The sequence below is a fragment of the Culicoides brevitarsis genome, unplaced genomic scaffold (genome assembly GCF_036172545.1).
Source record: "Culicoides brevitarsis isolate CSIRO-B50_1 unplaced genomic scaffold, AGI_CSIRO_Cbre_v1 contig_13, whole genome shotgun sequence".
Lineage (NCBI taxonomy): Eukaryota > Metazoa > Arthropoda > Insecta > Diptera > Ceratopogonidae > Culicoides > Culicoides brevitarsis.
The window spans coordinates 39,029-61,639 of NW_026973397.1; the positions used below are offsets into that span (position 1 = coordinate 39,029).

The 22,611-nt window shown below is 29.9% G+C and overlaps 3 protein-coding genes across 3 annotated transcripts; 1 reads left to right on the top strand and 2 right to left on the bottom strand.

The window, feature by feature from the left end:
* The first annotated feature begins 38 nt into the window (after positions 1 to 38).
* LOC134836312 (putative leucine-rich repeat-containing protein DDB_G0290503) lies at positions 39 to 8,265 on the top strand. Its single transcript, XM_063851530.1, has 4 exons — positions 39 to 159; positions 2,199 to 6,420; positions 7,484 to 7,663; positions 7,722 to 8,265. The coding sequence occupies exons 1-4, from the start codon at positions 71 to 73 to the stop codon at positions 8,094 to 8,096; spliced, it is 4,866 nt and encodes a 1,621-aa protein (XP_063707600.1). The 5' UTR covers positions 39 to 70; the 3' UTR covers positions 8,097 to 8,265.
* Positions 8,217 to 9,474, bottom strand: LOC134836313 (uncharacterized). The gene is made up of 2 exons (XM_063851531.1): positions 9,400 to 9,474; positions 8,217 to 8,606 (listed from the first exon to the last, which is right to left on the bottom strand). The coding sequence occupies exons 1-2, from the start codon at positions 9,472 to 9,474 to the stop codon at positions 8,217 to 8,219; spliced, it is 465 nt and encodes a 154-aa protein (XP_063707601.1).
* Positions 9,475 to 13,105: 3,631 nt separating this feature from the next.
* Positions 13,106 to 22,548, bottom strand: LOC134836314 (cell adhesion molecule Dscam1-like; the record flags this gene model as incomplete). Its single annotated transcript, XM_063851532.1, is given in 17 exon segments — positions 13,106 to 13,133; positions 13,135 to 13,192; positions 13,899 to 13,954; positions 14,379 to 14,547; positions 14,604 to 14,759; positions 14,929 to 15,001; positions 15,059 to 15,207; positions 15,273 to 15,443; positions 15,503 to 15,578; positions 15,744 to 15,814; positions 15,881 to 15,956; positions 16,655 to 17,629; positions 18,288 to 20,052; positions 21,176 to 21,485; positions 21,557 to 21,699; positions 21,771 to 21,907; positions 21,969 to 22,548. Coding segments are annotated over 17 exon segments (4,993 nt in total), but the record flags the coding sequence as incomplete, so codon positions are not given.
* Positions 22,549 to 22,611: the final 63 nt, after the last annotated feature.

A 22,611-nucleotide genomic window follows, 5' to 3' on the forward strand; every position in this document is an offset into this window, starting at 1 on the left:
TTGTTTGCACAGATGCAAAATACTCGAAGAAGAATTGAAAGAATTGTCGGATTACACGAAACTCGAACAAATGTATCACGTACATGACGAAAATGATCGACACAGCTGCGAAGATGTCATAGAGAACTTGAGAGCAGACTTGGAAGAGGCGAAACGAATGTAAGTGAAGTGCACAGATGCATATCGCAATGAAATTTACGTTGATAGAGTGAATTATGTATTGTCTTTGAATATTTTTTGAGGAAATTTTCATTCAAAAAGTATTAAAAGTTAATAATTATGATTTTTAAAGAAATTATTTTTAGAAAATTTCAAAATTTTGTCATTTTTATAAGATTTTTGGTCAAGAAAAGCTTTAAATTCGTAAAAAAATATTTTTTAATTTTTAACGGAAAATTTTTGAATTGACATTTTCAAATTTTTTATTCAATTACGTCAAAAATGTAAATATTTTTAATTTTAAATATTTTAAAAATTTTTTTAAACAATTTTTAAAATTTTTTTAATTCAATACTATAAAAAGTCTTAAAATCTTATTAGAAAAGAATAATTTTCAAATTTGAATTTTTCTAAGTTTTAAGTCTTAAAAATTTTGAAACATTTTTTAAAATTAAATTTTTTATCGAATCGAAATATTTTTGAAAATTTTTCTCTTTTTTACTAATTTTTCTTCAAAATTGAATAATTTTCTTCATTTTCTATAATTTTTATAAGAATCTTAAACTACAAAAAATTTTGAATTAGCAAAAGACGATTTTCAAATTTTTTAACAGTAATTTTTTAAACTGACATTTGAATTTTTTTTACCATTTTTACCATTTTTAGACAATTAAAAAAATTTTATTCTTCAAAAAATATTTTTTTTCTAAAAAAAATGAACAAAAATTTTTTTATACAAAAATTGAAGTTTAATCAGTGAATTAAATTTAATGAAATTTTGAATCCTCTAAAAAACTTGAAGTTAAATTTTTAAAATATAAAAATAAAAATTTTAAAAAATTTTAAAAAAAAAAATTTAAAAAAATTAAATCATAAAAATATTTTTAAATCAAAAATTCTTTAAAATTAAAAAATTTAAAAAAATTTAAAAAAATTTAAAAATTAAAATTAAAATTAATTAAAAAATTAAAATTTTAAAATTTAAAAAATAAAGAATTTATATAACTTAAGAAATTTAAAAAAAAAAATTAAAAAAATTATAAATCAAAAAAAAATTAAAAATTCTTAAAAAAAATTCAAGAAATTCAAAAAAATTAAAATAATTAATAACTTAATTTTTTTTTAAATTTTAGAAGTTTGAAAAAATATATAAAAAATTAAAAAAAATCAAAACTTTCAAAATTATAAGTGAATTTTTATTTTTAAATTTATTTTTATTTTTAGAATAAAAAAAAATTTCTAACTTTCGAGCTTTGAACTGTCCAAGCTTAAAGTTTTTTTTATTAATTTTTTATTATCAATTCTTTTTAAATTTATTCATCTTTTTGATTTAAATTTTTTTTTTATAAAACCTGTTTTTACTCAATTTTAAAACAAAAAACAACAAATTTTATTAAAAGTAAAAAAAAATTCAGCCTGACACCCGCGCAAATCCCCAAAAAAACAAAAATCCCATCAAAAACTTCACTTTTGCTTGCATCGTTTTCGGAAAATCACCAAAATGCAACGCACGACCTTTGTCTCTAACGTAAATTAATTAATATAAATACTGCAAACGAAATCGTTTTCCGACGATAATAAATTATTTAATCTCCAAATAAACAAGCTCAACTACTTCTCTTCGCTCCGTATGGGTGTTGCATGTGTGTTGCATATGTGATCGGCATTCCGGGCATGTACCTTCGACGCATGTGTATGTGACTTCGGTTTGTTATTAAAAAAATCGTCATCGTCGTTAAATACCTTCAGTAGAGTATTTTTTTTTTGCTTTTTTTCGGTCTTCGTGTATTTATAAAACTAATTTTCTAAAATTTATTCAAAAGAAGACACGAAATAGGCAAGTCGGCGCTCGCGACAGTAGTAAAGGTGAAATTCTTACCATCTGTAGGTTGGATTTTTTGCTTTAAGAAACAAAACAATTTTTTTTTCAAAGTCAATTGTCGCTCGATTAACATTTTTTCATTGTGTGTGGGCCACACCTGTGTTAATTGTTGTCATTTAAATTGTTTTCTAATAATTTTTTTTGTTTTTTTTTTCAGTTTGGATTCAAATACCAACGAAATCGACACTCTTAAAGGCACGTTAGAGCAAAAAAATGAAGCCCTAACGACAATTTCTCGCGAAAAAAGTGAAGCTTTAAAGGAAAAAGAAGTCGCTGAGAGCCAATTAGGCGGCGTCGAATACGAACTTGAAGCTTTAAAGGCGAAATTCGAAAGTCGCGAACGAGAACTCCTCAGTTTGTTGGGCGAAAGACCTCCGCAAGTCAATTTAGGGCTAAAAGAGAGCAATGTCGAGCTTTCGCAAAAAATAGAGGAAATCCAAATGCTGCAAAAGGAACTCGAAGAGACCAAAAGTGACATGAAAGAGCTCAAGGCGAAACATAAAACGCTCCAAACGGAATACGACGAAACTTCGATGCAGCTCGTCGAGGCATTGCAAGACTACGACGCCCTAAAAGCCGAACACGAAAAGGCCGACAGCGAAGAAAACGCCTTGAAAAGCATGTTGAACGAGAGCAAAGCCAAAAATGACGAACTCCAAGAGCAACTCGAGCGCGAAACGAAGCAAATTGAGATTTTCAAGCAGGAATTGGACGAGTTGCGAGGCACAGTGGAGAAATTAGTGCCGATGGTAGCTGCCAAAGAAGAGCTTGACACCCTTTATCAAGACTTGCTGAAGAAAAATGCGGAATTGGAGGAAAATCTGGGCTCGAAAGATCGTCAAATTGAAGTTTTGGAACAAAATTTGAACGAAACTCGCGCGAATCTGGTGAAAAATTTGAGCGAAATGGCGGAAAATGACATTTCTGAGATGAAAATCAAGATTGACGAGCTTGAAAAAGAAAATTTTAATGCCAAAAAGGACTTGAGTGAGAAGGAAAATGAAAATTCGGAGCTTTTGAAGAAAATTTCCGAGCTTGAGACGAAAATTCAAAGCATCGAGAAGGAAAAAGAAGAGATTTCAACCGAATTGAAGAGTATGGAGGACATAAAATCGCGTTTTGATGAAGTTACGGAAGAATTGAAGTCAAAAAATTCAAGTCTCGAGGCCCAAATAAAGGAATTTTCAGAAAAAATGTCAATTTTGGAGACCGAAAAAGAGGATTTAATGAAAAATTTCGAAGATTTGAAGGGAGAAAAGGAAGTTTTGACGCAGGAAATTCAAAAAATTACAGAAAATACGGAAAAAAGTGAACGAGAAGCTGAGTTGCAAGAAAAAATTCAAGATTTAGAACAAAAATCTAACGAAGCAAAACAAAAAATTGAAGAACTTGAGGCCCTGGTTCAAGATTTCGAGCAAAAATCGACAGTTGCTGCCCAAAAAATTCAAGAATTAACAGAATTTGAGCAAAAATCTAATGATTCAAACCAAATAATTGAAGATTTAAAGGCAAAAATTAAAGAATTCGAAGAAAATTCATCAGAAGCTGTCAAAAAAATTGAAGACTTAGAAGCTAAAATTAAAGAATTCGAAGAAAAATCATCCGAAACTTCAGAAAATCCCGAAGAATCAACTGAGAAAAGTCAAAAAATTGAAGAACTTGAGGCTGAAATCGAAGATTTGAAACAAAAATTGACAGAAGCTGCCCAAAAAATCGAAGAACTTAACGAATTCGAGCAAAAATCAAACACTTCAGACCGAAAAATTAAAGAATTAGAGACTGAAATTCAAGATTTTATTGAAAAATCAATCCAAGCTGCCCAAAAAATTGAAAAATTAGAGGCAGAAATCAAAGAATTCGAAAAAAATGTCGAAGATGTCGAAGAATTTCAGCAAAAATGTCAAGATTCAGAACAAAAAATTACCGAACTCGAAGCCAAAATTAAAGAATTTGAGCAAAACTCGTCAGAATCCGCCCAAAATATCGAAGAATTAGAAGCTTTGGTTGAAAAATTAACAACCGAGAAGGAAACTATCGAAAATGAGAAGCAAGAACTCTTATCTCAGATTGAATCTTTGAAAAATTCGTTGTCCTCGAGTGATGATAAGTCATCCAATCAAATTTCGGACCTCAAAGAAAAAATTCGTGACCTTGAAACTAAAATCCAAGACTCCGAGGAACAAATTTCTGTCTTGAAAACCGAAAAAGACGCGATTTTAACGGAAAAATCTGAAGTTCAGAAGAACCTTGAGGCATTGAAAGCTGAAATGGTCTCGAACGACGACGAAAGTTCCGGTCTCATCTCCGAACTTACGCAAGAAATTCGCAATTTGGAAGCCAAATGTCAAGAATTGTCCGAAAAATCATCAGAAATTGACAATTTAAGGGACTTACTGAAGGAGGCTCAAGACAAATTCGAGCAGATTTCTTCAGAAAAATTAATTTTAGAGCAAGAAAAGGCAGAAATCGAGCAAAAATTGTCCTCCGAGAAAGAAATCCTCGCCAAAGAAGTTGAAAATTTAAAATCCCAAGCTGCGGAAAACGACAAATCCAGCTTAATTTCCGACCTGAACTCGAAAATTAAGGATTTGGAAGCGAAATGTCAAAGTATGCACGCGAAATCTTTAGAATCTGCCTCTTTGAAGCAAACTTTGAACGAAGTTGAGGACCAAATGAGGGAATTAACGCACGAAAAAGAGACTTTGGAGCGTCAAAATGCTGAAATTCAACAAGAAATCGTTTTGGTTAAGGAAGAAAAGGAACTTTTGGAACAAGAACTCGAGAAATTACAGTCGGAAATGTCCGAAAATGGCAGCGAATCATCCAACATCATCTCGGATTTGAAAGAAAACCTCCAGGAACTCGAAAATAAGTGTCGTGTTTTGGAAGAAAAAGCTTCGGAACGTGAAAAATCCATGCAAGAGACGATTTCTGAGCTAAAAACGCAAATTTCGGCATTAGAATCGAACCTCGAGGAAAAAATTTCGGAAGTTACAAGCTTAGAAGCGACTTTGAAAGAGATGGAAACCCAAGTCGAAGCATTTTCAACGGAAAAAGAAGCAATTTTAGACGAAAAGGAGCAACTTTTGTCCCAAATTTCAACGTTAAAGACTGAAAAGTCACTCAGTGACACGGAATCTGCTGCTTTGATCTCAGATTTGAAAGAAAAAGTTCAAGCTTTGGAAGAAAAATGCCAAAATTTGAGCAAAAAAGACTCGGATTCTGCTTTATTAGGCTCGAAATTGGAAGAAAATGAGCAAAAAATTAAAGAATTAACGAGCGAAAAGGAAATTTTAGTTAAAAATTTAGATGAAATTAATGAAAAATTGTCCAAAATTGAAAATGAGAAGCAAGAAATCGCAAATAAACTCACTGAACAGACTGAAAAAGTTGAATCGCTGCAACAGGAGCTCTTGGAGTCCATCGACAAACTAAGGGAAGAAGAATTAAACGTCTCAAAATTAAAAAATCAACTTTTAACTGAAGGAGAAAGTCATCAAAAGACCATTTCCGAGTCTCAAACCGCCATCGAAGCCTTAAAATCAGAAATTTCTGAATTGAAATCATTCCATGGGCAAGCTTCGACTGAATTAACTTCCGAAAATGCCAAAATTAAGACTGAAAATTCCGAATTAACAATGAAATTGACGGCTTGTGAAGAAAAAATCGCCTTTTTGGATCAACAACTCTCCCAGATGGAAGCAAAATATCAACAAGCAGCGTCAGAATCCGCTGATTTGCAGTCAAAAATGCAACTAGCCGCCACAGAATTCAATAAAATGCGCGAAAATTTGTCGCTAAAAGAGCAACAACTGCACGAAGTCGCTTCAAAACTCACGAAACTCGAAGCGGCGCACGAACAACACACAAAGGACATGTTCGAGCTTGACGATTTGCGGAAACGAACTGCCAAAGATCGCAGAAGTCGGCGTCAAAGTGCGCATGATGAGCTTAGACCGCTTGTGAGGTCAATTAAAGCGATCGCGTGTCAAACGGAGCCCACAGACGAAAGTTGTCAGTGTCGAGTTTTGAATGAAAAGCTGGAAAAGCTTAAATTGGACTTGATTAAAGCGAAAGTGACAGTCGATCATTATAGACTCGGAAATGATCAGAAAGTCGGCGATATTCGGGAGGAAAAGGAAAAAGTTGAGGCGAAATTGAAAGAAGCTTTGAACGAAGTGACGCGATTGCATCAAGAAGGAGCAAGAATTAGGAAGGAACGAGAAACGTTGAGGGAAAAATTAGTTCAGATGAATGAGGAATTTAGAAGGGTACAAGATAAGAACAGGTCAGCGATGTGTTGTAAAGATACTCAAACGGAGATGCAGATGCCTTTTGCGTGCAATATGAATTCGGATGCTGTTTCGTTGGAACAAAAGGTAAAAATTCATGTTTTTTTTTTATCAAAAATTTAAAAAAAAAATATTATAATAGAATTTTTTTAATAATTTTCATAAGAAATGTCAATTTTAAAAATAAAAATTTGTAAATGTCAATTCAAAAAATGACCGTTCAAAATTTTAAAATAATTATTTTGGATTAAAAAGTCGTTTTTTTTTTGAAAATTTAATTATTTTTGATGAAAATTTTATAAAAAAAAATATTTAAAAATTATGTTTTTTAAATGAAGATTTAATTCTAAATTAAACTTTGCTCATTGAAAAAAAAATAATTTTTTGAAAAATTGTTTTAAAAAAAAATTATTAATTTTAAATTTAAAAATTATTTAACAAATTTTTAATTTAATTTTTAATTTTAATTTTTATATTATTTTTTTTTATTCACTCATTCATAAAATTCAAATAAAACTGTAAAAAATTTTATATTTTTTTTATAAAACTTCAAAATTTGAAAATCGCATTTGGCTAATTCAAGCTAAAAAAATGTATGCAAAAAAAAAATTATTAATTTATTAAAAATTTATTAAAATCTATTAATTTTTAATTTTTTTTTAAATTTCTTAAAAAATTTTTTAAAATAATTAATTTATTTTTTTTTTTTAATTTTTCGAAAACATTTGTCCAAAAAATGACAAAAATTAAAAAAAAATATTAAAAATTCTAAAAAAAATTGAATAAAATCTTTTCATAAAAAAATTTGTTGAAATTCAAAAAAAAAAAAATATATTTTTATGAATTTTTTAAACGAAATTTTTAAAATAATAATATTTTAATAAAGATCTTTTATAAAATTTGAAAAAAAAAAAAATATTTAATAACATTTTTTGATGAAATTTGAAATTCTTCAATTAAAGCTAAAACTTTTATTAATAAAAATATTTTTAAAAAAAATCTAAAATTTAAATTTGACTTAAAATTTGAAATTTTTTTAAAAGATTTCGAATCTGTCAATTTAAAAAAAATCCGTTAAAAAATTTTAAAATCGCTTCTTCACTAATTCAAGCAAAATTTTAACTTTTTTCTTTTTTAAATTTTTTTTCAGCTCTATATCAAAAAACTCGAAGACGATTTAGCTCAAAACAACAAAAAATATCAAGAAGCAAAGAAAATCGCTCAAGAACGTCGTGACAGAATCAAAGAACTTGAAAACGCCCTCAGAACTCGTTCTCCCGAAGGAGGCAAGGAAAACACTTCCAACAATCCTCAAGTGAACCAATTAATGGTAAATTATTTTTTTTTTCTCAAAAATTAAAAAAAAATTAATAAAAAATATTTTTTAGTCTGAAAACTTCCAATTAAAAAAAGAAAATGGCGAATTAATTCAGCAATATCAACATTACAAGTCGTTGTATCAAACGAAAGCTGCTGCCCTTCACAATTCCAACAAAAATCCCGAAGACGTTTCAGTTTACGAGAAAAAATACCGCAAAGCGTGCGAATTTCTGAACGTCGCCAAGAAAAGTGCGGAAGAATACAAGAAAAAATGCATCAGCATCGCGGCGGAAAGACACGCGCTTGGCACGGCGCTAAGTCGTTTCGATAAATATCACAAAATGCCGCAACTTTCCGACTTGGACCCCATGTATCAAAAGGGTTTTGAGGACTGGAAGAAGGAAAATCCCGATTTTGTCCATAGATATAAGTTAGAAACGTAGAAAAACACAAAAAAAATTTTTTTTGACGTCTCACTCAATTTTTTTTGTAAAAATTAATTAATCCGAGTGCAAATATCGTAAAATAGTGTAAAAAAATATTATTAGAGTCCTTAAATTGTACTAAAAATATTTCGTAAATAAATCTAAGCCGTTTTTCGGACACGATTCAATGAACTCCGAGCAACTTTTTGATTGTCTGCCAATTTCTTCCGCCAAATAATACTCGTTTCCGATGCCGATTTCATGAATTGATGTTGATGGAGTCAATAAAATGTGCAAAATGTCTCCCAAAATGCCGTCGTACTTTGCCAAAGGAGTTGTTGCGACTTCACAAATTGTTCGCAGAAGACAAGCTTTGGTCAGGTAAGTTTCAATTACGCGATAAATGTTCTTTCGGGTGATTTGCTGTTGATGTTGGCGATTAGAATGGATTGAACGACGCACGCCTCCTAAAGGGCGACGACGATAATCGTCTAAATCAGGATCTGGTTTGTCGTAAGGGAGCATGAACTGTGAATTAAAGTAATTTTATAAAATAAATTTAAATAAAATTTTGATAAAGAAATATTTTTTTGTGAAAATTTTTTAAATTTAAAAAAAATTATTCAAAATTCATAATAAAATTTAAAAAAAAAGATATTTTCATATAAACTAAAAAAAATAATTTTTTAATAGAATTTTTAGAAAAAATAAAAAAAAAGATTTGTAAAAAAATTTAAAAAAAAAATTAATTTTTTATGAAATTTTTTGAAAAAATAAAAAAAAAATATTTTCAAAGAAATATTTTGAAAAAAAAATTATGAAATTTTGGAAGGAAAATTTTATAAGAAAATTTATAAAAATAATTTTTAAATGAAAAATTTTGGTAAAATTTAAATTTTTAAATAAAATTTTGAAATTGAACATAAATATTTTTTAACGAATTTTTTTTTAATTTTTTTTATAAAATTTTGGATGAAATTTATTTTTTGAATTTTCGTTAAGATTTTGAAAAAAAAATTTTTTTATTAAAATTTTCGAAATTCTTATGAAATTCGAAAAATATTTTAGTTTTAAAATAAATAGTAAAAATTTATGAAAAATAAATTTTATAAAAATTAAAATAATTTTTTTTATAGATCGAAAAAATTTTTTTAACAATCTTAAATTTTTAATTAATTTTTGATGAAATTAAAAAAAAAAAAATTTAAATTTAAATTTTTTTTAATGAAATTTAAAAAAAAAATTTAAATAAAATAAAATTTTAAATAAAAATATTTTTTCATGACAATTTTTGATAACATTTTGTAAGAACTTGACTTACTTTGTCTAAATAAGCATTCGTAAAGTCAGGCGCTGACGTGCTTGCTCCGTAATTCGACTCAAAATTGTACGACATGAAGGTATTTGAGAGATATGGGTCATTGGATTCGAATCAAAAAAAAAAAATATTTCTGCATCAAATCTTCGAGGTCCCAGCCTCAATTCGTTAAATATAGACTCTAACTAACAAGTTTGAGGCATCCTCAGATTTTTATCTCGAAATTTGAAGAAATGCCTAAAGAGAGAAAATTGGCATTTTTCGCATTTTTTTATTAAAAATCGTTCGACATCGCATCAAAAAAAAAAAAATATTTCTGCATCAAATCTTCGAGGTCCCAGCCTCAATTCGTTAAATATAGACTCTAACTAACAAGTTTGAGGCATCCTCAGATTTTTATCTCGAAATTTGAAGAAATGCCTAAAGAGAGAAAATTGGCATTTTTCGCATTTTTTTATTAAAAATCGTTCGACATCGAATCAAAAAAAAAAAATATTTCTGCATCAAATCTTCGAGGTCCCAGCCTCAATTCGTTAAATATAGACTCTAACTAACAAGTTTGAGGCATCCTCAGATTTTTATCTCGAAATTTGAAGAAATGCCTAAAGAGAGAAAATTGGCATTTTTCGCATTTTTTATTAAAAATCACTCGTCATCGAATCAAAAAAAAAAAAATATTTCTGCATCAAATCTTCGAGGTCCCAGCCTCAATTCGTTAAATATAGACTCTAACTAACAAGTTTGAGGCATCCTCAGATTTTTATCTCGAAATTTGAAGAAATGCCTAAAGAGAGAAAATTGGCATTTTTCGCATTTTTTATTAAAAATCACTCGTCATCGAATCAAAAAAAAAAAAATATTTCTGCATCAAATCTTCGAGGTCCCAGCCTCAATTCGTTAAATATAGACTCTAACTAACAAGTTTGAGGCATCCTCAGATTTTTATCTCGAAATTTGAAAAAATGCCTAAAGAGAGAAAATTGGCATTTTTCGCATTTTTTTTTAAAAATGTTCTCAAAAAAAAAAAATTGGCATTTTTCGCATTTTTTTATTTTTCGCATCGCATTTTTTATTAAAAATCACTCGTCATCTAATCAAAAAAAAAAAATATTTCTGCATCAAATCTTCGAGGTCCCAGCCTCAATTCGTTAAATATAGACTCTAACTAACAAGTTTGAGGCATCCTCAGATTTTTATCTCGAAATTTGAAGAAATGCCTAAAGAGAGAAAATTGGCATTTTTCGCATTTTTTTATTAAAAATCGTTCGACATCGCATCAAAAAAAAAAATATTTCTGCATCAAATCTTCGAGGTCCCAGCCTCAATTCGTTAAATATAGACTCTAACTAACAAGTTTGAGGCATCCTCAGATTTTTATCTCGAAATTTGAAGAAATGCCTAAAGAGAGAAAATTGGCATTTTTCGCATTTTTTATTAAAAATCACTCGTCATCGAATCAAAAAAAAAAAAATATTTCTGCATCAAATCTTCGAGGTCCCAGCCTCAATTCGTTAAATATAGACTCTAACTAACAAGTTTGAGGCATCCTCAGATTTTTATCTCGAAATTTGAAGAAATGCCTAAAGAGAGAAAATTGGCATTTTTCGCATTTTTTTATTAAAAATCGTTCGACATCGCATCAAAAAAAAAAAATATTTCTGCATCAAATCTTCGAGGTCCCAGCCTCAATTCGTTAAATATAGACTCTAACTAACAAGTTTGAGGCATCCTCAGATTTTTATCTCGAAATTTGAAGAAATGCCTAAAGAGAGAAAATTGGCATTTTTCGCATTTTTTTATTAAAAATCGTTCGTCATCGTTCGTCATCGCAGCCTCAAAAAAAAAAAATATTTCTGCATCAAATCTTCGAGGTCCCAGCCTCAATTCGTTAAATATAGACTCTAACTAACAAGTTTGAGGCATCCTCAGATTTTTATCTCGAAATTTGAAGAAATGCCTAAAGAGAGAAAATTGGCATTTTTCGCATTTTTTTATTAAAAATCTTTCGACATCGCATCAAAAAAAAAAAAAATATTTCTGCATCAAATCTTCGAGGTCCCAGCCTCAATTCGTTAAATATAGACTCTAACTAACAAGTTTGAGGCATCCTCAGATTTTTATCTCGAAATTTGAAGAAATGCCTAAAGAGAGAAAATTGGCATTTTTCGCATTTTTTATTAAAAATCACTCGTCATCGAATCAAAAAAAAAAAAATATTTCTGCATCAAATCTTCGAGGTCCCAGCCTCAATTCGTTAAATATAGACTCTAACTAACAAGTTTGAGGCATCCTCAGATTTTTATCTCGAAATTTGAAGAAATGCCTAAAGAGAGAAAATTGGCATTTTTCGCATTTTTTATTAAAAATCACTCGTCATCGAATCAAAAAAAATAAATATTTCTGCATCAAATCTTCGAGGTCCCAGCCTCAATTCGTTAAATATAGACTCTAACTAACAAGTTTGAGGCATCCTCAGATTTTTATCTCGAAATTTGAAGAAATGCCTAAAGAGAGAAAATTGGCATTTTTCGCATTTTTTTATTAAAAATCGTTCGACATCGCATCAAAAAAAAAAAATATTTCTGCATCAAATCTTCGAGGTCCCAGCCTCAATTCGTTATATATAGACTCTAACTAACAAGTTTGAGGCATCCTCAGATTTTTATCTCGAAATTTGAAGAAATGCCTAAAGAGAGAAAATTGGCATTTTTCGCATTTTTTATTAAAAATCGTTCGTCATCGCATCAAAAAAAAAAAATATTTCTGCATCAAATCTTCGAGGTCCCAGCCTCAATTCGTTAAATATAGACTCTAACTAACAAGTTTGAGGCATCCTCAGATTTTTATCTCGAAATTTGAAGAAATGCCTAAAGAGAGAAAATTGGCATTTTTCGCATTTTTTATTAAAAATCACTCGTCATCGAATCAAAAAAAAAAAATATTTCTGCATCAAATCTTCGAGGTCCCAGCCTCAATTCGTTAAATATAGACTCTAACTAACAAGTTTGAGGCATCCTCAGATTTTTATCTCGAAAATTGAGCAATTGCCTAAAGAGAGAAAATTGGCATTTTTCGCATTTTTTATTAAAAATCACTCGTCATCGAATCAAAAAAAAAAAATATTTCTGCATCAAATCTTCGAGGTCCCAGCCTCAATTCGTTAAATATAGACTCTAACTAACAAGTTTGAGGCATCCTCAGATTTTTATCTCGAAATTTGAAGAAATGCCTAAAGAGAGAAAATTGGCATTTTTCGCATTTTTTTATTAAAAATCGTTCGTCATCGAATCAAAAAAAAAAATATTTCTGCATCAAATCTTCGAGGTCCCAGCCTCAATTCGTTAAATATAGACTCTAACTAACAAGTTTGAGGCATCCTCAGATTTTTATCTCGAAATTTGAAGAAATGCCTAAAGAGAGAAAATTGGCTTCATTCATTTAATTTTATTGTTTATTTAATAATTATTTATATTAAATTTGTTTTAAATGCATTTATTATTCGTTATATTGTAACAGTGTTCATAGAAATTATTTTTTTAGTTAATATTTTCCACATTTAGTATTTAAATACCTTTTTTTTTCTTTTCGATTATTTTTTTTTGTGACGACGCCTTTGAGTGATATGAGATTTTGAACCGTTACATAAAATTTTTTTAATTAAAATTTTCATAGAAAAAAATCTACTTTTAATTCTCTGTTTTTTTTTTTTTTAAACATTTATTTGAAACGCTTGTTTGGAGTTTCTGTCCCGGTCTTATGCGGGGCGAACATCCATTTTTGCTTGAGCTTTCGGGATGAAGCTTGATTCGGAAGGTAAGAGCAACAAATGAGATCCGAAAAGCGAGGCAGCTTGAATGGAGTTGTAGCTCGGGTAGTTTGCTATGCTGTGGATTTAATTTTAAGAAATTTTTTGGTAAGTTTTAAAAAATTTGTATTAAAAAATATTTTTAAGAGTTGAAGGCAAGTTAAAATTTTTGGAAATTAATTTTTGAACAAAAACGGATAAAAATCACTAAAAAACGAAATTTATGTTTTTTTTTGTTCCGAAACTAACTTTGTTGAAATTTAATTTTATTTTTATTTAATAATTATTTATATTAAATTACAAAAAAAATAATTTTAAATTCGTTATATTGTCAGTGTTCATAGAAATGAAACTTTTTTTTAAAAAATTAAATTTTCCACATTTAGTATTTAAATATTTTTTTTTTCAGCCATAACTTCGATTGGCGCGTTTTTGGAAAGTCAGCACGAGGGCCAAATTTGAGTGATATGAGATTTTGAGCCGTTGTTAAAATTTTTTTAATTAATTTTCATAGAAAAAAATCTACTTTTTAGATTTTCTGAACAATTTTTTTTTTTTTAGGCCATTTTTAAACATTTATTTGAAACGCTTCCCTTTGGAGCATATGTTTCCCGGTCGTAATGTACACGAGACGACCTTTCATATGGGTGAAAAAAAAATTTCAAAAATTTTTCGAAAATTTTTGCAGGGGGGAGATTTGAAAAGCGAGGCGGCGGATTGATTTGGGAGTTGTAGCTCGTGTAGTTTGCTATGCTGTGGAAAATTTTAAAGAAATTTTTTGGTAAGTTTTAAAAAATTTGGATTGAAAAAAAAATTTTTAAAAGTTGGAAAAATTTTATTTGCAAATTTTTTTTAAATTGTTAAAAATTTTGCTTAAATTTCATTACCCCTTACCGTGATTTTTTTTTAATTTTCAAATTAAATTAAATTTAATTAACTTTTAAATTAAAATAAATTAAATTAAATTAAATTTTAAAGCTAAATTAAATTTTCCAATTAAATTTTAAATTAAATTAAATTTTAAATTCCTTTAAATTAAAGTTATTGAATTAAATTAAAAAAATTAAAAAAATTTTGAAAATTAAAAAAAAAAAATAGGTCTTTAATTAACAAAATAAATTTTTAATCATTTATCATCTTTAAAAATTAAATTTTTAGATTTTTCATCAAAAAATACCTGAACGTAGTCTCATCATTGTGCGACGAATACCCGCTCGAACTTCTAACATGCCGTTTCGACAAATTTTGTGTGGATTTCGAGGCTTTTCGTGACTGATATGACGGTTTATGCTTTCGCGACGAGCTTGTTGGCGAATTTTCTGACGAAGTCGAAGTCTCTTCTTGTTCTCCTAAAAGCAAAAAATGAGTTTTTTGATAAAATTCGACGAAAAAAACTCACCACGTTGACTATTCGCACGATAACTGGCCTGATTTATCGCACGTGCTTGCAATTCGTTGTCAGATTCGGAGCCAAGTGTATCGTATTCTGTAATTGGTATATGAAGTGTTAATATTTTTCGCACTTCGGAGTCTGTTGAGCCAGCATTATTGTCCGATTCTACAAATTGTATATCTAAAAAAGGCGGTTGATGCAGAGTCAAAACAACGTAATTCATTGATGGCATGAAACGGATGATGAGATGAGATGAAAAATGAAGGAAAAAAATGTAAAATGCAAAAAATGAAGAGAAAAAATTAAAAAAAGACGAAAAAAATGGGGAAATTACCTTGACTCTCGGAATGTGGATCTCGTAAACGCCCTCCCTTCCGACGAACTTTGGTATATTCCGGTTCTTTTGTCTAAAAAAAGGTCGAAAAATCATTAAAAATTCATTTTTAGACCGAATTTTAACCCACATGATAATTATCTTTGACATCGTGATACACGAAAGACCCTCGCACGGAGTGATAAGGACCGCTATAGACATTTCCGCTGTACGAGCTCTCACTGTATGTCTGTTTATTCAGTTGAAAAGTCGCATAAGGACAAATATCTTCAATGTATTCTACAAAAAAAAAAAATTTTTGATGAAAATCTTGAAAAATCTTCAAAAAACGGGGATTTTCATACCATTTCCTTCCGCTTTGTAACTATCCGAGCCCACAGAGTTGCTATTTCGACTGCCATTCTGGATGTGAACTGCTAAATATTGCTGATCTCGATTGTGTTTGCTTTGTAAATTCGCTAATGAAGGAGAATCTGACACCGAAGACGATGGAATTCGATTTGCGCTCGTAAGTTCTATTGAAAAAAATATTTTTTTAATGAAAAAATTCGAAAATCATGAAAAAAATTCTTACTTCGTTTCCTGATCAACAAAACAGCTGCCGTTAGTCCCAACAAGATGAGAATCGACAACAAAATCGGAAGAAGTACCTAAAAATGAACAAAAGAAAAACAATTGGGATTGCATAAATTATCTTTGATTGTATCTCCTTATGTTAATGTCGACGCCTCGCATTGACGAACGACATCTCAAAGGTAATAAAATCGATTTTTTCACGTAATTTATGGCACAAAACGAAATTCACAAAAGATTACCTTCATATTAGCATAAAACGGACTTTCGCCCATATGTTGGATGGGATTTTGGAGATCCGGATTGTAAATTACTGTTAAATGGTGAAGAAAAAGTTTGTCATTTTCCATTATCTTGATGGGCTTTTGGGTGAACTTACCGCCTTGCACAGTCATTGTTGTGAAATTGTACACAGCCGATGTCGAGCCAGCGTTGTTGTGAGCTGTTACGCGAATCTGAAAAAAAAAAATTAAGAATTTTTATAATTTTTTTTTTTTTTTTATTTTTTTTTTAAATGTTTTTTTTTTTTTTTTTTTTTTTTTTTTTTTTTTTTTTTGAAATTTAACAATTTTAATCAATAATACCTAATATTTTTTAATTTTTTTTTTAATTTTTCAAAAAAATTTTTAATTTTTTCAAATTTTAAAGAAAGGTTTTAAAAAATTTTTATTAATTTTTCTTATATTTGGAATTTTTAAAAAATTTAAAAATTATAAATTTTATTTATTTTTTTAATTTAATTTTTTAATAAATTTTAATTTTTTAAATTTTTTTTCATATTAATTTTAAATTTTCAATAAATTTTTTAATACAAATTTTTTTTAAATATTTTTTTTAATTTTTATAAAATTTTCATTAATTTTTTAATAATTAATATTATTTTTTTTTTTGTTCTTAAAAAAAAATTTTTTTACTTTATTTTTTTAAATTATATTTTTAGAAATTTTTTCTCATTTTTACTAAAAATTTTTTTTTAATTTTTTGTTTCTTTAAATTTTAAAGTTTTTTCGAATATTTAAGAATTTTTTACGATTTAATTTATTAAAAAAATATTTATTTTATTATAATTTTCTAAATTTTATTTTTTATGAATTTGGAGAATTTTTTTATATTTCAAAATTTTTTCGAAATTGAAATGAAAAAAAAATCTTACCTGATATTTAGTAGAAGGCTGCAAATCCGTAATCGAAAAAATCCTTTCTGTAGGCGCTACGTGATTCGCAACCATATTCCATTGTCCTCTTCCGAACGGGCGACATTCAATTACAAAATATAAAATTCCGCATCCGCCATCTGCCCACGAATCGAGCCAACAAGTCACACTTGTCGAGTTATTCGTCAGCATTTGCGAGTGTTTTGGTTGAATTGGCGCCAAACCTTTCGTATAAAAGTTGACAATGTCACACGGAAGTCCCGTTCCTATCTTATTATACGCCGTTATGTACAGTTGATATCTCGTCCCGCACCACAAATTATTCAGCAGATGCGAATTCGTCTTCGACTCAATCTGAAGTTCTTCCCAATCGCCATTATCGCGCTTGTAATTGATCACATAACCTAAAATCGGACTCCCGCCATTTTGATTGTCAGTCCATTCGAGCAGCAAACTATCGGTGTAAGTTTCTATCACGGATAACGTTGGCGGAGCAGGAGGAATTTTGATCTTTACGCTGTACAAGATCTCATCGTGACCCCAAGTATTTTCGACGCTGCACGAATAATTTCCCGCGTCGGTATTTTGACAATCGCGAATGTACAAAGTTCCGTTTTTCGCGATGGTTTTTCGATTGTTCGTTTCGAGCGGTTGTCCATCTTGGCGCCAAATTGTTACGGGCGGAGGAACGCCAACTTTTCGACAATGAAAGACGAGATCTTGCTTCCATGGCGTCACGATCTCGCGACTGAAGGAAACAATTCGCGCGGGAACTTTGTTGTTTGGAAGAACAGTAACTTGTTTGGATTTCTCGCCTTCGCCGATTTTTGTAGATGCTGTGACCCAAAATGAGTAAGTAGCTTGCTCTTGAAGACGAGTTGTTTCGAAAATTTCTGTTTTGGCGCCCAAAATGCGTTTGTTTGAGCTTTCCTCGCGTCCTCCGTCGACAACTGACATGTAGAAAGTGTATCCGATCTGTGAAAGTAAGAATTGAGAATTAGAAAAAAATGATTTTCAAAGAAAAAAATTGATTTTTTCATAATTAATATTTTTAACCGATTTGAATTAGCAAAGAAGCGATTTTCAAATTTTAAGCGGTTATTTTTTTTTAATGAACAAATTTTCAATAAAAATTGATATTTAAAAAAAAATTACTTTAAAATATGAAATTTTTTAAAAATTATATTTAACCGATTTGAATCAGCAAGAAAGCGATTTTCAAATTTTAAGCGGTTATTTTTTTTAAATGAACAAATTTTCAATAAAAATTGATATTTAAAAAAAATTACTTTAAAATATGAAATTTAAAAAAAATTATATTTAACCGATTTGAATCAGCAAGAAAGCGATTTTCAAATTTTAAGCGGTTATTTTTTTTAAATGAACAAATTTTCAATAAAAATTGATATTTAAAAAAAATTACTTTAAAATATGAAATTTTTAAAAAAATTATATTTAACCGATTTGAATTAGCAAGAAAGCGATTTTCAAATTTTAAGCGGTTATTTTATTGAATGAACAAATTTTTAAAAAAACTGAAATTTTTGAAAAAAAATTTCGAAACATGAAATTTTTCAATAAAAATTGATATTTTTGAAAGAATTTGATCAAAAATAAGCAAAATAAAACTTACAATTTCGCCATTTCTATACTTTGGAGGAAGCCATGAAACAATAACCTTATTACTCGAAGCTGGAATCGCCTTAATATCATACGGAGCTGATGGCACATCTTCATGCGTTGTACAGAAAAACGGTTTAGATTTCATTCCATCGCCAACTTTCGTATAAGCCAGTACCCAAACCGTATAATTCGTATACTTTTGCAAATTTTCAATCGTTTGATACTGATTTGTAGTTTTCAGAATATGCGGATCCTTTTCATACAAATCATCAGCTGATATATAAGCAACTTTAAATCCTCTGATTTTCCCATTTTGCCCATCGATATGAGGCGGAGACCATGTCACATAGATTGAAGTTGACGATAAAACGTCGCATTTGGGGGTTTCAGGCGCCGAGCTCGGGACATCTTCTAAAGTTTCGATGACAATTTCCTTACTTGGAGGCCCGCTGCCTTGACTTGTATACGCTTGAACGACAATGTTGTATTGCGTGTGTTTATTCAAGCCTTGAAGGAGCGTTTCACCCCCGAAATGGGATCGGAGCTCGACAGTTTTGAAACTGAAGCCTTCTGTGGGATTGATTTCTTCGCTGCTACTGCTGATCACGGTTTGATATCCGACATAGTAACCGAGAAGATTTCCATTCCAATGTTCCTTTTCGGGAGCATCCCATTGAAGGAAGATCTCAGTTGAGCTTTTAGCTTCGCCATGTACATTTAAGGGGGGACCTGAAGGCACTTCCTCGAGAGTTGTTACTTGAACTGTTTCCGAAAAGTCAGATGCTCCGATTTTGTTCTCTGCTGAGACGCGAATGTGATATGCTTTCGCGGGATGCAAGTTTTGGATGTTTACCATGGTTTGTGTTCCGGCGACAACAATACGATCGATTTGTTGCCACGAGTCTCCCGCGCTTTTATACTGAACGTGATATTCTTCGATTTGGCTGTTTCCGGCGTACGGTTGGCTCCATGTAAGTTGCAAACTTCGTGATTGCTGCGAATTGATTCGTAAATTTTTCGGGGCTTCAGGAGCTTCTTGCACGATTAGATGAATCGCCATTTCGTCTTGCCCGAAAGCATTGTGCGCTTGACAAATGTAAATTCCCGAGTCTTGTCGATATGTGTGACTTATTCCAAGCTCTGATACCATCCCGTCATCCAACTTTTGATTCCGGATCGAATAACGCGAATCTAAACTCTCGTCAATGTAATGCTTCGTACTTTCGGACTTCCATTTAATGTCAATCGGTAAGTCTCCTTGCACATTGCACTGAATGTGGATCTGTTTGTTCTTCGTGACAAACATTTGTTTCGTTTTCGTTGTAAAATGCGCCGCTACATTTACTTTCAGGTAAATTACCTTGCTAACGCCCGTTCCAATGTTGTTTTTGGCTTCGCATAAAAAATGTCCCTGAGATTCTTTGGAGATTTTCTTAAAACTAATTGATCCGTTGGGATGCAACGAGACATTCGGCTCATAGAGGAAGTCTTTGTATTCGCCGGGCGTTGTGCCGATTGCCTTTTTCCAGTTTATCACGGGTTTCGGGTACCCGTCGGCTTGGCAGTGCAGTGATATGTCTTGACCAGCTTCGGCGCTCGAATCTTTCGGTTCGAGAACCCATTTGGGAGGAACGTTGACAGTGAGGGGAACTGTAAAGGAGTCTGTGCCGGCTTTGTTTGTCGCTAAACACGTGTAATTGCCGCTATCGTCGGATGTGATGCTGTCGATAACGAGATTTGCAGAGTATTCGTCGAGACGACGGATTACTTCAGCGCTGAAAAAAAAGAAAAAAAAATATTGATGAAAAATTTATTGGTAAGTTTTAAAGAAAAATTTTCATAAAATCATAAAATTTGAAAGAATTTTTAAATTAAAATAATTTTTTAAACAGAAATAGAATTAAAATAATATTTTTTTTTTTTGAAGAAAAAGTTAAAATAATTCTTGCATTAAAAATTTAAAAAAAATAAATTTAATATTCAATTTTTGGATTACAAAAAAAAAATTAAATTAATTTTAAATTTTAATAAAGAAAAAAAAATATTTAATTGAAATTAATTTTTTTTATAAATTCAAAAAAAAAAAATGATATTAAATTTTTTTTAAATTTTTCAGTCAAAAATTAAAAAAAATAAATTTAATATTAAATTTTTTAATTGAAAAAAAATTAAACTCAATAAAACATTAAAACTATTTTTCATTAAAAATTAATTTAATAAAATTTTACTTCAATATTATTTTATTTAATTTATTTTATTAATTCTATTTTCAATAATTGTTAAATAATTTTTAAAAATAAAAATCAATCAAAATAGAATTAATAATTTAAATAAAATAATAATAAATTTTTATTTTAAATTTTATTAAATTAATTTTAACTAATTTTTTTTTATTTTAATTAATTAATTATTTTTTTTAATTTAATTTTACTCAAATTTTAATTTGACTTTTTTTTTGTGTATTTTATAAAATTAATTTAGTTTAATAAAAAATTAATTTAGTTTAATTATTTATTTTTTTTATTTTTAATAAATAATAATTTTTAATTTTTAACGCAAAAATTATTTTTTAATTTTTTTATTTAAAAATTATTTTTTAAATTTTTTATTTATTTTATTATTTAATTTTTTTTTTAATTTTAATAATTAATTATTTTTTTATTAAATTATAATTTTTAAAATTAATTTAGTTTAATTATTTTTTTTTTTGTAATATAAAAATTTAATAATTTTTTTTTAAAATTTTGAATGCAAAAATAATTTTTTAATTTTTATTAACAAAAATTTTTAAAATTTATATTTTATTATTTTTTTTATTTAATTTAATTTTTAAATAATTTTTTTTTCAATTATAAATTTTTTTCTTCAACAGATTTAAAAAAAATTTAAAAAACTCACCCATTAATCCCATGCATCGCTTTTCCATTCCTCTCAAACCGAAACGTAACCGGCAAATCTCCTTCCAGAATCTGACAACTAATTGCTGCTCTCATTCCTTCCCTCAGCATATTCGTCATCGCCTGAATCGGCATAATTTTCGGAGGAACCAACACCTGAATCTCTACATTTCGACGAGCTGTGAGTTTTTGCTTATTTTGCGCCATACAAGTGTACGTTCCCGCATCCTCATATCTTTGCAGCTGTTCAATCACTAAAGTTCCATTGTTATAAGCACGCTGACGACGATTGATTGGCAACGTTTGACCATCTACAAAGATGATTTTCAATTAATCCAAACCAAGCAATTTTTTTTCAGGAAAAAAATAAAAAAGCACTTACCTCGCTCCCAATGGATTTTATCGATTGGATATCCAGCAACAGGACATTTTATGACGAGATCACTGCCCGCAACGCCCGTAATTTTGGGCATCTCACGAATAAATGGATTGCCATAAACATTTACTTTCGCACTGTGCGATACTCTGGCGAGTCGTGAAAAAAACACAAAAAAGATAAAATTTATGATCACGATTTTTCGCCGTGTTTGACTTACTTTCCGATGTTGTTGTGAGCGATACAAGTGTATTCGCCGCCATCCTCCTCCTGCACGTGCGTTATGTTAACATGACTAATTACATCATCATGCATCGTCACGTACTGTCCCACGAGGAAACGCGCACTATCGGGTATCTGCGGATAGAAATTGAATTAAGAAAAGTGGCTCATGACGAAAAAAAAATAAAATTCTGACCTTGAATCCATCAAGTTGCCATGTGAACTGCGGCGGCGGATTTCCCGTAGCGACACATTTCAAAGAAACTGTCGGACCCGGTTGTAAAGTTTGTTCCGAGAACCAATAAATCAATTCTGGTAATGCGTCGCCCAATTGAAGTTCTGCCACAGATCCTGCTTGTTCCCATTCATTCGAGATGAAACATTGATACATGCCTTGATCTTCCTTTTGCATCTTGCGGATTATCAAACGAGGCGGATTCGACAAGATTTCGATGCGATTGTCGCCTGTGATGCTTTTGCCATTGTGAAACCACGTGACTTCGGTGATCGGATAACCGGAAGTGACGCAGTGAAATTGGGCGTCTTTGTCAACGTCGATCGTTTGAACTTGCGGTTGGAGATGCGCCGAGAGAGGAGCAGTGACTTGCACGTGAACTTGAATGGTTTCTTCGCCGGCAGTGTTGTTGATCCAACACATGTACTTGCCGCTGTCTTCTTGGCGGGCCTTTGTGATTTTCAGGAGACCCGGGGAGACGACGGAAATGCGATCGTTGAGTTGAAGCGGAGATAGTTGCTCGGCGTCTTCTTTGAACCAACTGAAAAAAGGAAAAATTTTTGTTAGAAAAGTCAAGAAAATCTAAAAGTTTATTAAAATTTCA

What these genes read in the sequence shown, in the direction of transcription:
- LOC134836313 (XM_063851531.1), bottom strand. Translation starts at nt 9,474, where the DNA reads ATGTCGTACAATTTTGAGTCGAATTACGGAGCAAGCACGTCAGCGCCT. An exon ending in CGAATGCTTATTTAGACAAA is followed by an intron (nt 8,607 to 9,399) that starts GTAAGTCAAGTT and finishes TTTAATTCACAG; the next exon opens with TTCATGCTCCCTTACGACAA.
- LOC134836312 (XM_063851530.1), top strand. Translation starts at nt 71, where the DNA reads ATGTATCACGTACATGACGAAAATGATCGACACAGCTGCGAAGATGTC. An exon ending in CTGTTTCGTTGGAACAAAAG is followed by an intron (nt 6,421 to 7,483) that starts GTAAAAATTCAT and finishes ATTTTTTTTCAG; the next exon opens with CTCTATATCAAAAAACTCGA. An exon ending in CTCAAGTGAACCAATTAATG is followed by an intron (nt 7,664 to 7,721) that starts GTAAATTATTTT and finishes AATATTTTTTAG; the next exon opens with TCTGAAAACTTCCAATTAAA.